Source organism: Rhinoraja longicauda, chromosome 35 (assembly GCF_053455715.1).
Source record: "Rhinoraja longicauda isolate Sanriku21f chromosome 35, sRhiLon1.1, whole genome shotgun sequence".
Lineage (NCBI taxonomy): Eukaryota > Metazoa > Chordata > Chondrichthyes > Rajiformes > Arhynchobatidae > Rhinoraja > Rhinoraja longicauda.
In genome coordinates this window covers 20,077,422-20,093,391 of record NC_135987.1, presented here as the reverse complement: position 1 = coordinate 20,093,391, position 15,970 = coordinate 20,077,422, and the positions used below count along the sequence as shown (strand labels likewise).

Here is a 15,970-nt window from a genome sequence, read left to right as displayed (position 1 = left end):
CTGGTGTTGTAAGGCTGCAACTCTACCGTTGTGTCACCAATGGTGGACTCGTGACGCCCCTAAAGATTCAGTCCAACAGTTGGAATTAATTATCCGAAGAAGGATCTCGACCCGAAACGTCACCCATTCCTTCTCCCCAGAGATGCTGCCTGTCCCGCTGAGTTGCCCCAGCATTTTGTGTCTACCTTCGATTTAAACCAGCATCTGCAGTTAGAATTAACCTGTGTGTATTGAACAAAAATGTTTAATATTGGACTTTAGTGAATGAGATACAAAGAATGCTGCAGAAACATCTGGCTTTGCTAATGTAAAATACCTCAAGCACATCTGGTGTGACCATGCAACGCAGACTATATTTCAATGAAATATTCACAGTACTTTGCACGTAGAATTATTTCTCAATTTAGGATTGCGGGTTAGTTTTGAGCACATGTGCGAGGCTGGATTTATGTTTTTGCAAGAAACTATCATATATCATTTCAGATATAAATAAAAAGCAGCTGCAACTTCTCTTGCTGGTTGAGAGAGAACAAGAAGCAGTTCAAAGCTATTTAAAGACAAAGGCTTGAGAATAGACGGAGGTTGAGCCCTGGCGATTGTATGTAGCACGTTTCAAAAGCAGGCAGCGATGTTCCTATGTGCTCCCGAATCCCATGAAGAAGGATCTCGGCCCAAAACGTCACCTGTTCCTTTTAGTTTAGTTTAGAGATACAGCGCAGATACAGGCCACCGAGTCTGTGCCGACCAGCGATCTCCGCACTCTATTTCTACTCCCTAGCGTTTGAGGCCCTCTGAGGGGGCGCTGTGAACTGTTTATGTATGTGCTGTTATGTCTGTGTGCCATTGTATGTTCGTTCTTAGTACCTGAACTGATGTACAGCACTTTTGTCAGCGTGGGCTGTTTTTAAATGTGATGTACAAATAAAATTGACTTGACTTGACTTGACTAGCCGGCCCCCATGGACGTGCAGAAAAAGGTGCAGAGAAAATTCTCGACATGTTGCCAGGATTCGAGGGCCTGAGCTATAGGTTGACCAGGATCGGTCTCTATTTTTGTAGTACAGGATGGGCGATCTTAGAGGTGTACAAAATCATGAGAGGAATAGATCGGGTAGACATACAGAGTCTTTTGCCCAGAGCAGGGGAATTGAGAAGCAGAGGACATGGGTTAAAACCGCTACGACAAGTTAGATCACGAGGCGAGGGTTGGGATCTCTCTTGCCCAACTTTCCGTCAGTTAAACTCTCAGCGTGTTTGTGGAGTCAGAGTCAAACAGCACGGACATGAGCCCAAAGATAGACACATAATCCTGGAGTAACTCAGCAGGGCAGACGACACCTCTGCAGAGAAGGAATGGGTGACGTTTCGAGTCAAGACCCATCATCACACAGAGTGAGGGAGGGAGGGTGAAACTAGAGGCATGGGAAGTTACAGAACAAAGTAGAGCCTGCATCAACCTGAAATGTCTCAATAGACAATAGGTGCAGGAGTAGGCCATTCGGCCCTTTGAGCCAGCACCGTCGTTCACTGTGATCATGGCTGATCATCCACAATCTCCTATTCCTTTTCCCCAGAGATGCTGCCTGACCCGCTGAGTTACTCCAGCACTTTGTGTGTTTCTCTGGTGTAAACCAGCAACTGCAGTTCATTATTACACATGGCGACTAGCCCCTTTGTTGCCGCCCAAGATACCCCATCTACACAAGTCCCATTTGGCCAACATCTCCTCTAAACCTTTCCTATCCATGCACCAGGTCACTGGTCGGCCTGGACGCAGAGAGCTGAAAGGCCTATTTCCACGCTATATTTCTAAACTAAACAGAGTTGTGAATCTGTGGAATTCTCTGCCTCAGAAGGCAGTGAAGGCCAATTCTCTGAATGCATTCAAGAGAGAGCTAGATAGAGCTCTTAAGGATAGCGGAGTCAGGGGGTATGGGGAGAAGGCAGGAACGGGGTACTGATTGAGAATGATCAGCCATGATCACATTGAATGGCAGTGCTGGCTCGAAGGGCCGAATGGCCTCCTCCTGCACCTATTGTCTATTGTCTATTGTAACTACCATCCAAGAGTCTTTTAAATGCTGTTATGAGGTAAAAAGGACAAAATCTTCAGCTTCTAGATGTACCGCTGTAGCTTCCATAAGCTTTAGTGGGATGGGTAGGAGACCCTTCACACTTAGCAAGCATCTTCAAGATACAACAGCAGGTATTGCTCCAGGGTCCATGCCAGCTGAGTTTCACAAAGCACCAAGCCTGTGCTCATTCCAACAAGGGTGAAACCATTTGCTGCTTTTAAAGTAAACTGGAGCTGGTCATAAAACAAACAAGGAAGACGGATTGGGAGGTTGTTCTGGGTGAATCGAGGAGCCTTGAATAACAGATAAATGCTCGTCTGTTACTCGTCCAAATGGGGTCAACCCTATTAATGGTTAATGTCCCTGAAAGATTTAGCTGCGTTCAGTAGATAATCTGGATTAGAGTTGCTGGATTTTCTTGTTTAAGAAAATATCCTAAAGAATTGAGGAGACAGACATTAGCAACGGCAGATTGAAAATATATCCGAAATAGACTCACACAACAAGAATACAGGCCCTTCGACCCAAATCGTCCATGCCAGCCTAGATCCCCCAACTAAGCTAGTCTCATTTGCCTGTGTAGGAAGGAACTGCACGAAGATAGACACAAAATACTGGAGTAACTCAGCGGGACTGGCAGCATCTCTGGGGAGAAGGAATGGAACATCCCCCCTCAACCCCCCCCCTTATCCCACCCCATCTCCCCCCACTCACCTACTCCATCCCCCCTCAACCCCCCCCCCTTATCCCACCCTCCTCCCCCCACACCCCCTCACTCACATACTCCATCCCCCCTCAACTCCCCCTTATTCCCCCCTCCTCCCCCCATCCCTCCTCACTCACCTACTCCATCCCCCCCTCACCCACTTCATCCCCCCTCAACCCCCCTTCTCCCCTCCCCTTCCCTCCCCACCCCTCCCCCTCCCCACCCCTCCCCCTCCCCCCATCGCAAAGTTGAAATATCGTAAGTGGACCCGTGGTAAGTCGGGGAGCATCTGCATTAGATCAACGGTCCCCAACTACGCAGGCATGGACTCGTTGGGTTCCCATTGTGACGTCGAACACGGAGGTATTACTGCGCAGGCATGGCTGACGGGCACGGCAAGTGGAGACGGGATTTATTAAAGTTTAAAAAGTGATTTTTAAAGTTTAAAAAGTGAATAACCTTTAAAATATAACAACCATTTGAACCGCAGGCCCACGATGAATAAGGTGGGCCTAACATTGTTGCGCTATCGTGTACCGTTTTGGCTGTATTTCGGGTACGCACAATCAAACAAACGAACAAGATGAGAGTTTTAGTAATATAAATATCGATGAAATATTTATTTATTTATGTAAATCTCTATCAAACTAAACCTGGTAATAAAGAGAATAGAAAGGAACTGCAGATGCTGGTTTAAACCAAAGATAGACACAAAGTGCTGGAGTAACTCAGCAGGCCAGACAACATTGCTGGAGTAAAGGAATAGGTGACGTTTCGGGTCGAGACCCTTTTTCGGACAGAGGGTCTCAACCCGAAATGGCACCTATTCCTTTTCTCCAAAGATGCTGTCTGACCCGCTGAGTTACTCCAGCATTTTGTGTCTCTCTCCTGTTAATATAGATTTTTTTTTAACTCTTGGCCTTCGACACTGGATAATTAAAACCACCTTTCGAATTGGATTTTTCGAGTAGTACTCTTGACTCCAGTAATGACTTTGTTTCCGAGGGCATTTCCATGTGCGAGGAGCACTCTGGACTCTGTGTCCTTCAGAGCCTTTGGGTTTTAACATCACACTTTGCCAATCCTCTCCAGCTCGGACGGCAAGCAGCGACGTTGGAGAGGAACGGAAAGATTCAACACATAGCCTGACTCAGGGGGACAGTGGCTGTGCATTAGGAACAGGCATCTGGAGTTTATTAACTAGCAGATTAGCAGCTGATATCCCAGCCTGCTTCTCTGGGGTTGCTGCTGCAGAATGAGACACAACTTGAGTATTTCCCACTGGTGTAATCTGACAACCCCCACCCCCCCCCCCAAACCTATGGAGCAGCCAAGAATGCTAAACTCATTCCATCAGCGGAAACTGCCACAGTCTTTACAGCCCTTCACAGTCTTTGCAAACTCACTGGGTAAAAATCAGAATAGATTTGCCTGCACAGTCCACAGTTGTTACCGGCAGGAAATGCCCATCAGCTGTAGAGGTGACACAAAGTGCTGGAGTAACTCAGCGGGACAGGCAGCATCTCTGGAGAGAAGAGATAGATGACGTTTCGGGTCGAGACCCTTCTTCAGACAGGGAGTCAGTGAAGAGGTGACCAAGAGTTACGAAAAGGTACATAGGACTAATGAGTAAAAGATGCGCAAAAAGACACATCAAGAGATCTACTTTAAAATAACCATTAAAAATAGATTGGTGTTATTTGTGCAAGCACTCGACATGGTCATGACGATGAAAGTCCTTTACAACAAAGATAGACACAAAATGCTGGAGTAACTCAGCCAGACAGGCAGCATCTCAAGAGAGAAGGAATGGGTGACGTTTCGGGTCGAGACCCTTGTCCAGTGAGAGTCAGGAGAGAGGGACTGAACAACTGGATTAAATCAAATCCCGTTTCAACTTTGCAACTCCACCATTTGTTTCCATGTTCCCGGTTGTCATGAGTTTGAGAATTCACAGCCCTGCATCCACTTCAATTTACTCCAAGTCATCGTGAGGGTTTGAATTGCTCAGTTTAATACCGAAAAATAAAAACACCACAGAACTTCAGGGAAAAATTAATTGATTTTCCTTCACAGACAAAACCTCACGCCAGTAATAAATGTCAAACATACAGGACTTACATTCTTGTCGTTTTGCTTTAGATGTATTTCACGTGACTTTCAAAACATGTACGATTCTTTGCCAATATCCCTTTTGCTGGTGGGGTGAGTCGGTGAACAGCAGGTTAAAGGAGATCAGGTAGACAATGGTGAATTTTAATGCCGATGAAACATTCTTATTATCAACAATTGTTCAAACTCCCAGAACACTGGAAACACAGCAGGTTATTCAGCTCAGGTACTCTGAATATAGTACCCGAGCTGAACTCAGGTACGCTGTTGTAAACAGAACTAATTTTTCCAACTCTTTCGTGAAAACATGCGACCAAACCAGGATTAACCAGCCAAGACCCATGGACACGCTGGAAGCCATTTACCAAACCACAGAGTCAATGATAATTCGCAACTGCTTTGTTTGCTAATATTAATGAGAATATAAGGACAGCCACACGTCTCAAAAGACACCAAATGTTTTTCTTTTGCATATATGCAAAAGAAAAACAGTTGGTGTCTTTTGAGAAGCATATATGCAAATATTTAAGGCGAAACACTTTACTTGGGTGTATTCTGTCATTTTTCACACAATCTTGCATCTTTAAACAAAATGTAACACAATGCCAAGTACGATCCATCTGGAGACCTCAATGGTACAATGTTCACCAACCATCCACAGTGTTCATCCTGTCTCACCACACACAGCTGAGGTCCTGTCCCTCCATTACAAGATTCAAAGTAGTCTTACCTGGGGGCAGTCCTTGATGTAATGTCCCTTGTTGAAGCAGAGGTGGCACAAGTAGTTGGGGGGAGGCCTCTTGCCTGGCTTACGAGGTTCCACTGATAAGGAAAGATCCGAGAAGTGATCTGTCAGGGAGCTGAGACCGTCCACGATGTTACTCAGAGAACCGTAGGGCGAAGCACTCTTGTACAATCCACTGCTAATGGGCTGGAGGATGGAAAACGGACAATTATTCTCAATTCACCACTCTAATGCAAAACGTCACCAATACATATTTCCGCTGGCAGTCCACTTCACATCTTCAAAACACGACAGTAACGCACAAAAATTGCAACATTAACCATCAAACATCTCCTTATCTTACACTCTTACAGACCTAAACAGAGTGGGTGTGGAGAGGATGTTCCCACTAGTGGGAAGTGTCTCGGACCAGAGGGCACAGCCTCAGAATTAAAGGGCGTACCTTCAGAAAGGAGATGAGGAGGAATTTATTTGGCCAGAGGGTAGTGAATCTGTGGAATTCATGGCCAGCAACAGCGGTGGAGGCCGTCAATGGATATTTTAGATTTAGATTTAGAGATTTAGAGATACAGCGCGGAAACAGGCCCTTCGTCCCACTGGGTCCGCGCCGCCCAGCGATCCCCGCACACTAACACTATCCTACACACACTAGGGACAATTAAAAAAATATATATATATTTTACATTTGCCCAGCCAATTAACCTACATACCTGTACGTCTTTGGATATTTTTAAAGTGGAGATTGACAGATTCTTAATGAGTACGGGTGTCAAAGGTTATGGGGAGAAGGCAGGAAAATGGGGTTGAGAGGGAAAGATAAATCAGCCATGATTGAATGGCGGAGTGGACTGGATGGGCCAAATGACCAAAACTTCTGCTCCAATGCCATGTGAACTTATTTAAAAGAGAAAAGCAGGCTGATTTAATATCAGAGACAGACTCTTTACCTGCTGGCAGTGTGCGTTATGGGGTGTGAGAAATGCTGATTCAACCTCCCACAGGATGTCAGCAATGTTTGCTGTTGTATCAGCTACGTCAAAATAATGTTTCATAAGCTACCCCACTGTGGACATTGGATTTTGTATCTGGAACTGGTGCGCTACAATGCTGAGAACATTATTCTGCATTTTGTATCTTCCCCTTTGTTTAGTTTAGTTTAGAGATACAGCGCGGAAACAAGCCCTTTGGCCCACCGAGTCTGCACCGCCCAGCGATCCCCGCACATTAACACTATCCGACACACATAGAAACATAGAAACATAGAAAATAGGTGCAGGAGTAGGCCATTCGGCCCTTCGAGCCTGCACCGCCATTCAATATTATCATGGCTGATCATCCAGCTCAGTAACCTGTACCTGCCTTCTCTCCATACCCCCTGATCCCTTTAGCCACAAGGGCCACATCTAACTCCCTCTTAAATATAGCCAATGAACTGGCCTCAACTACCTTCTGTGGCAGAGAATTCCACAGACTCACCACTCTCTGTGTGAAGAAATGTTTTCTCATCTCGGTCCTAAAAGACTTCCCCCTTATCCTTAAGCTGTGACCCCTGGTTCTGGACTTCCCCAACATCGGGAACAATCTTCCCGCATCTAGCCTCTCCAACCCCTTAAGAATTTTATATGTTTCAATAAGATCCCCTCTCAGTCTTCTAAATTCCAGCGAGTATAAGCCTAGTCTATCCAGTCTTTCTTCATATGAAAGTCCTGCCATCCCAGGGATCAATCTGGTGAACCTTCTCTGTACTCCCTCTAAGGCTAGAATGTCCTTCCTCAGATTAGGAGACCAAAACTGTACACAATACTCCAGGTGCGGTCTCACCAAGGCCCTGTACAACTGCAGCAGAACCTCCCTGCTCCTATACTCAAATCCTCATTAGGGACAATCTCCCATTTACACCAAACCAATTAAACTACAAACCACGCCTTTGGAGAGTGGGAGGAAACCAAAGATCTCGGAGAAAACCCACGCAGGTCACGGGATGAACGTACAAACTCCATACAGACAGTACCCGTAGTCGGGATCGAACCCGGGTCTCTCGCGCTGTAAGGCAGTAACTCTACCTCTATGCCACCGAGCCATTGTACTCGAGTTCGACTTGATTGCATTTATATGTATAGTATTATCTGATCTGTTTGGATAGCTTGCAATGGTTGGCAAAACAAAGCTTTTACAGTACCTAGGCATACATGACAACAAGAAACCAAATCCTACACCCTGGGTTTTCAGCTCACCCCTCAAGTCCCAGTCATCTAACATTGGGCGGCACGGTAGCGCAGCGGTAGAGTTGCTGCTTTACAGCGAATGCAGCGCCGGAGACTCAGGTTCGATCCTGACTACGGGTGCTGCACTGTAAGGAGTTTGTACGTTCTCCCCGTGACCTGCGTGGGTTTTCTCCGAGATCTTCGGTTTCCTCCCACACTCCAAAGACGTACAGGTATGTAGGTTAATTGGCTGGGTAAATGTAAAAAATTGTCCCTAGTGTGTGTAGGATAGTGTTAATGTACGGGGATCGCTGGGCGGCACGGACTTGGAGGGCCGAAAAGGCCTGTTTCCGGCTGTATATATATGATATGATATGATATGATTGATGGACTGAGAACAAAAGCACCGATGACTGACATTTATCTTGAATATAATTTGAGGAATTTGTGGGGACTGACACAAAATGCTGGAGTAACTCAGTGGCAGCATCTCTGGAGAGAAGGAATGGGTGTAAACCAGCATCTGCAGTTCCTTCATACAAATTTGTGGAGAGTTGGACCAGGTGAAATAAATAGGCTTTGTTGGTGTTGCGCTCGATGCACTCCTCCATCTAGGCTCTCGTGAGATGATTGGGTTCTTGCCCAGGTCAGCTGCCATGTTGACAAGGCTGCTTCTTAAATATGATGGATTTTTTTAAATATAGGGAGGCAAAATAACCTAGGAACATAGAAAATAGGTGCAGGAGTAGGCCATTCGGTCCTTCGAGCCAGCACCGCTATTCAATACGAACATGGCTGATCATCCAAAATCAGTACCCCCGTTCCTGCTTTCTCCCCATATCCCTTGATTCCGTTAGCCCTAAGAGCTAAATCTAACTCTCTCTTGAAAACATCCAGTGAATTGGCCTCCACTGCCTTCTGTGGCAGAGAATTCCACAAATTCACAACCGTTTGCTACGGTCAGGCAAACGCCTCCGCTGTCACGCTGTGAAAATAGACAATAGACAATAGGTGCAGGAGGAGGCCATTTGGCCCTTCGAGCCAGCACCACCATTCAATGTGATCATGGCTGATCATTCTCAATCAGTACCCCGTTCCTGCCTTCTCCCCATACCCCCTGACTCCGCTATCCTTAAGAGCTCTATCTAGCTCTCTCTTGAATGCATTCAGAGAATTGGCCTCCACTGCCTTCTGAGGCAGAGAATTCCACAGATTCACAACTCTCTGACTAAAAAAGATTTTCCTCATCTCAGTTCTAAATGGCCTACCCCTTATTCTTAAACTGTGGCCCCTTGTTCTGGACTCCCCCAACATTGGGAACATGTTTCCTGCCTCTAACGTGTCCAACCCCTTAATAATCTTCTACGTTTCGATAAGATCTCCTCTCATCCTTCTAAATTCCAGTGTATACAAGCCTAGTCACTCCAGTCTTTCAACATATGATAGTCCCGCCATTCCGGGAATTAACCTAGTAAACCTACGCTGCACGCCCTCAATAGCAAGAATATCCTTCCTCAAATTTGGACACCAAAACGGAGAGGATGAGATGGAGTTTCTTCACACAGGCCATCAGGACTGTTAACTATTATAACTACAGGGACTAAATTTTCTTTTCTATTTTAATTTTAATTCATATGCAGAAATTGTTAAAAAAAATTGTGCACAATCCGCAGGCATTGCCACTTTCATTTCACTGCACATCGTGTGTGTGTGTATGTGACAAATAAACTTGACTTGACTCTCTAAACCCACGCAGGTCATGAGGAGAGAGGACAAACTCCGTTCAGTCAACACCCGTAGTCGGGATCGAACCCTTGTTTCTGCCGCTGTAAGGCAGCAACTCTACCGCTGAGCCACTGTGCTGCTCATTCTATATCTGAATTTGGAGAACCTGTCTTCCTGTATTGTGAGATTGCTACAAAATTGGGTATGAAGGGGAAGGGCTTAAAACAAAACAAAACAATTCTGGCCACACTGGGGAGTGTTACCTTGTTATCCACTAGTTTCCCCACACAAACTCGCCCACACTGACTACCATCAAACCTCAAACCCATTTCAGTCCACTTTTCCCCTCTCCTAATAGCCTTCGCTCCAGTACTCCAAAAAATACAAAGAACTCTACTAACCCATTGAATCGATGCTGTCTTCAAGCAGAGCAAAGTATACAAGCCCATTCTCACCAAACATCACACTGCAGAATTTGTCAACTCATCTTTAACTTGTTATAATCTCTCAAAATCTTCATGTCTCCTCAAAATAAAACTCTTCCAACTTGTTCTCAAACAACTCAGGTTGCTATTACTCCCAAGAATCCATTCCTTCAATGTAACGAGAATCCCATGGACAATACTCGGCTACATTAAGAGTATTATGTGAGCCACTGGCTATGAGAATCTGCTGCATTACACAGCGCCTTGTAGATAGATGAAGCTCGTACACATGTGGCATATAAGCATGTCGGACAATACATGTGGAAACGAGGAACTGCAGATGCCGGTTTACACAAAAGAACAAAGTGCTGGAGTAACTCAGTGGGTCAGGCAGTACCTCTGGAGAACATAAGTAGGTGATGTTTTGGGTCGGGACCCTGCCTCAAAGTCGAGGATGGGTCCCAACCCAAAATGTCCCTTGTGTCCTAATGCTATTCCCTTTATCCTGTATCGGAATACTGCGGACAGCTTGTATAGTCTTTCCGCTCACTGGATAGCATGCAACAGAAAAGCTTTTCATTTTACCATGGGACACGTGCTAATAAAATAAACTGTCCGTGTTCTCCAGAGATGCTGCCTGACCCGCTGTTACCCCAGCACTTTATGTCCTTTTGGATGAATACATGTATTGGTAGACTGCAGTTAAGAACAATGGCAGAGGATGAATACAATCAGCTATCTATGTTGAAAGACTGGAGCGACTAGGCTTGTATACACTGGAATTTAGAAGGATGAGAGGGGATCTTAACGAAACATATAAGATTATTAAGGGGTTGGACACGTTAGAGGCAGGAAACATGTTCCCAATGTTGGGGGAGTCCAGAACCAGGGGCCTCAGTTTAAGAATAATGGGTAGGCCATTTAGAACGGAGATGAGGAAAAACCTTTTCAGTCAGAGAATTGTAAATCTGTGGAATTCTCTGCCTCAGAAGGCAGTGGCGGCCAATTCACTGAATGCATTCAAGAGGGAGCTAGATAGAGCTCTTAAGGATAGCGGAGTCAGGGGGTATGGGGAGAAGGCAGGAACGGGGTACTGATTGAGAATGATCAGCCATGATCACATTGAATGGTGGTGCTGGCTCGAAGGGCCGAATGGCCTCCTCCTGCACCTATTGTCTATTGTCTATCAGTCTTGTTCTGTCCAGACTTCTGGCCCATATAACCCAGCAGTAACTACTCCAACTGCACATTCCCTTGAGCAAATGGTTCGAGGAGTCCAAGTACATAGTTCCCCGAAAGTGGCACAACAGGTAAAACAGGGTGGTGAAGGGGACATTTGGCATGCTGGCCTTCCTCAGCCAGGTCATTGAGATTGGAGCTGGGATGTTTTGTTGCAGTTGTACTCGATGGTGGTGAGGCCACATTTACAAGTATTGTGTGCATTTAACTGCTGAGGAAAATACATCACTAAGCTGGAGAAATGGGCAAAGGTTTACAACAATGTTGCCAGGACTCGATGGCCCAAGTCATAGGAAGAGCTTGCGCAGGCTAGTAGGGTCAGAGAATGAGGGGTGATTTTACAGGGAAGGATAAAATAACGAGGAGCAATGGTAGAGTGAGTCTTGTTCTCGTGGAAAGGGAGTTAGAACCTAAAGGGCAGGTTTAAGGTGAGCGGAGAAAGATTTAAAAGGGACATGAGGGGCAACTTCTTCAGACAGAGTGTGGTTTATAAATGGAAAGCACTGGCAGAGAAAGTGACTGGAGGTACAATAAAGACATTTAAAAGACATTGGGACAGGTACATAGACAGGAAGCATGTAGAGGTGAGGCAAATGAGAGTAAATGGGATATGCGTACATGGGCTACTTGGTCGGCATAGATGAGTTGGGCCGAAGGGCCTCTTTCCATGACTCCATGACTCCATGAGGTGGGAACCAAATACTAAGAACATGGTTCAATACAATCTCCTCCAAAGACCAATTACATCTCCAGGTATTTCTTGATTTTCAGATGCCCTACACATTACAATGGCAAATAACATGCTCTGCTCAGACGAACACACTTGCCCAAAGCACCCATAAATAAATTAACTTTTCCAAAGACACAGCGTGCAAAGAGGCTCTTCAGACCACCGAGTCCACACCAACCATCAATCACCCGTCCACATTAGCTCTATGTTGTCCCACTTTCTCAATAACACATGGGGCAATTTCCAGAAGCCAATTAACTTACAATTCCGCAGGTCTTTGGGATGTGGGAGGAAGCCGGAAGAGCACTCAGAAGAAAACCAAGGGAGAACGTGCAAACTCCACCCTGACAGCTCCTGAGGCCAGGACTGAACCCGGGTCCCTGGCGCTGTGAGGCAGCAGCTCTATCCGCTGCGCCACCCTTTTGTAAATCTATTCAGTAAATCAAATAAGCTTGTTCGCTTAACAAAATGTTTTCCATCAACATATCCCTTAATTAAATGGAGGAATTTTCTCCAACAAATATGAGCCCCATTTAAATTCTTCACTCCATATCAAGTCCTCTGCCCCCTTGGTAGCAACTAGGGTTTCCAACTGGCCCGTATTAGCCAGGACATCCAGCTTAGTATTTTGGGTTAAATGAGTTTGTCCCGTACGGGACCGCCCTTGCCCCATATTAGTAGGGTTGCCAACTTCCTCACTCCCAAATAAGGGACAAAGAGTGACATCACCGCCAGGCGCCCCACGTGACCTCACCCAGCCAGCGGCCACGTGCTCCCATTCCATCAATGGTGGCAGCCTGGACCGGGCGCGCATGGCCGCTGGCTGGATGAGGTCAAGTGGGGTGGTGACGTCACCCCTTGTCCCATATTTGGGAGTGAGGAAGTTGGCAACCCTAGTAGTGACCTTCCCACAGACCCCTGACAACCATGCATTGTCTTTCCGCTGTCTGGATGGCACACAACCAAAGTTTTTCACTGTGCCTCGGTACACGTGGCAATAAACTAACCTAACGAAAATGACCCCACGCTGGGGAGGACGGTTCATCGCCCACACCAGTCCATAACTGGTGACCATAACCACACACATAATCATCAAAGGTTGGGGGGAGAAGGCAGGAGAACAGGGTTGAGAAGGAAAGATAGATTGGCCATGATTGAATGGCAGAGCAGGCTTGTTGGGCCGAATGGCCTAATTCTGCTCATATCACTTGTGATCTTGTCTCTCCGTCCCAGGCCAGTCAACCTCACACTCAAACGGTGGCCACTTTTTAACTTCTAAAATCACGATGTATCACCCCCCTCTCTGAACGTGGGCATTTCTATCAGTTCATAATATGTAGGAGCAGAATTAGGCCATTCGGCCCATCAAGTCTACTCCGCCATTCAGTCAATAGACAATAGGTTCAGGAGGAGGCCATTCGGCCCTTCGAGCCAGCACCACCATTCAATGTGATCATGGCTGATCATTCTCAAGCAGTACCCCGTTCCTGCCTTCTCCCCATACCCCCTGACTCCGCTATCCTTAAGAGCTCTATCTAGCTCTCTCTTGAATGCATTCAGAGAATTGGCCTCCACTGCCTTCTGAGGCAGAGAATTCCACAGATTCACAACTCTCTGACTGAAAAAGTTTTTCCTCATCTCAGTTCTAAATGGCGTACCCCTTATTCTTAAACTGTGGCCCCTTGTTCTGGACTCCCCCAACATTGGGAACATGTTTCCTGCCTCTAACGTGTCCAACCCCTTAATAATCTTCTACGTTTCGATAAGATCTCCTCTCATCCTTCTAAATTCCAGTGTATACAAGCCTAGTCACTCCAGTCTTTCAACATATGATAGTCCCGCCATTCCGGGAATTACCCTGGTTCTGGACTCCCCCAACATTGGGAACATGTCGTGGCTGGTCTATCCCTCCCTCTCAACCCCATTCTCCTGCCTTCTCCCCACAACCCCTGACACCACCGTATTTATAAATATTTTAAGTGGGACCAGAAATGACTTCCTCAAGACCTTTTCTTTACACCTCCCAACTGCCTTGGAAGCTCCACCCCAACATTGCCCTTTTAAGATCAAACTGTGAACAATCTACTCTTTCATCTGCAGGTATATATTAACGCAGATAGCGATGCCCAGCGCCTGGATGATGCCGTCTATCTGTCAGTGGTAAAGCAAGCAGACATCTCTGCCGTTACTTAAAGCCACCCCTTGGTTTGGTGGTGGCTGCTCAACGCAGTCAAACCCTCCTCCCCGTCTCCCCCTCCAGAGTTACTCACACCGCCGGCCCACAGACTCGCACGCCTCCCCCCCCCCCTCTCTCCCTCCCTCTCTCCCTCCCTCTCTCCCTCCCTCTCTCCCTCCCTCTCTCCCTCCCTCTCTCCCCCTCCCTCTCCCTCCCTCCCTCCCCAAATACACTCATGACCCGACACAGACACAAAATGCTGGAGTAACTCAGCGGGTCGGGCAGCATCTGTGGGGAGAAGGAATGGGTGACGTTTCGGGTCGAGATCCTTCTTCAGACCCACTTATGAGCGGGTTTCCTCCCCTCTTCTCCCTTCTCCCCTCCTCTCATTTCTCCTCTCCTCCCTCTCCTCTCCCCTCCTCCCCTCTCCCCCCTCATCCCCTCCCTCTCCGCCCCTCCCCTTCCTCCCCTCTCCCTCTCCTCTCCTCCCCTCCCTCTCCTCCCTTCTCCTCCCCTCCTCTCCTCCCTCTCCTCCCCTCCTCCCTTCTCCTCCCCTCCCCTCCCTGCCCTTCAACTGAGAGGCAAGTGGACACGTCGTTTTGTCTCCAACCCCCGACCCAGTGGATTCCCAGCTAGAGGCTGATGAAGGGTCTCGACCTGAAACGTCACCCATCCCTTCTCTCCCGAGATGCTGCCTGACCTGCTGAGTTACTCCAGCACTTTGTGAATAAATACCTTTCCATTCCCAGCTAGTTTGGGCTAACGATTGCAATGCTATTAACGAGCTGTCACTTTGAATGATTCCCACACGGGGGGGAAAGGGGGAACTTTGAGGGGATCTCACAAGATTTCCAATGTTTAAATCAAGATGCAGTTGTCAGAGGGCTTGCGACAGACAGACAGACAGACAGACAGACAGCAGGCGATAGAGTGCGACTTGATTCTAGACAGAGTTATTCCCTTAAATGTTAACATGTCAACGGCTTGCGACTTGTACAAGTTACTCCGCACAGTGAAAGCTCGCAGAAGTTAGCAAACACCACCGACACAGGCTAATGGCGGGTGTTAAAACGAACGTTAAGAGAGTCGAACACACAACTTTTCTGTTTGTTACCAAGAGGCATTAACACTAGAAAGCACTTCAACGCATTTCAGAGAAGCAGAGGGGGGGTTTCACGGTCGGACTCTTACTCGCACCTCGTTCCTGTGCAGCTGGGGAAAGTTGTTGAGATAGTTGGAGCAGAGCGAAGATCCCAGATCAGCCGCTTTGGCATAGTTGAGGTCCTGGTGATGAGACGCCGGCTCCGGTCGGAAGGCATCGAAGGCGCTGGGTTGATGTGCGTCTTGTAGAGACAGATAGACCCAGTTCAAGAGCTGCGCCGGCTGATAAACCGAGGCGCTGGTATCGATTGCAGAAAGCAAACTCATTCTTTGTCCCCTCTTGCTTTGCAGGGACTGAGTCTCTCTGTGTGTGTGTGTGTATGTGTGTGTGTGTGTGTGTGTGTGTGAGAGAGAGAGAGAGAGTCCCAGACCACCAACGCCTTTTGTTTTCCAGCAGTTGTGAGAACTTGTCAATTGAGGTTTTTTTCCCTTCCTCCTCCCCCCTTCCTTCCCTCCCCCCCTCCCTCCCTCCCTCCCTCTCTCCCTCTCTCCCTCCTTCCCTCCTTCCCTCCCTCCCTCTCGCTTGCTTTCCCTCTCTCTGTTGGGCGAAAGGCTTAAACTAATCCGCTAGCTCTTTATTCCCCGGGGTAAGTGGAGCTGCCCGACAACCAATGGTGAAGCTCCCGGAACTGCATCAGCGGCCCGTGGTCACATCACATCTCGCCCAGTTAC

At 47.2% G+C, this 15,970-nt stretch overlaps 1 protein-coding gene across 1 annotated transcript in view; it reads right to left on the bottom strand.

Moving 5' to 3' along the window:
• zcchc24 (zinc finger, CCHC domain containing 24) overlaps positions 1-15,761 on the bottom strand; it is a 158,041-nt gene extending 142,280 nt beyond the window's left edge. Inside the window, exons 1-2 of the mRNA XM_078428398.1 lie at positions 15,335-15,761; positions 5,624-5,824 (exon numbers count right to left, since the gene is read on the bottom strand). Coding sequence (XP_078284524.1) covers positions 5,624-5,824; positions 15,335-15,565 — 432 coding nt within the window. The 5' untranslated portion in view covers positions 15,566-15,761. The remainder of the gene's footprint in view (positions 1-5,623; positions 5,825-15,334) is intronic.
• Between the last annotated feature and the right edge of the window lie 209 nt (positions 15,762-15,970).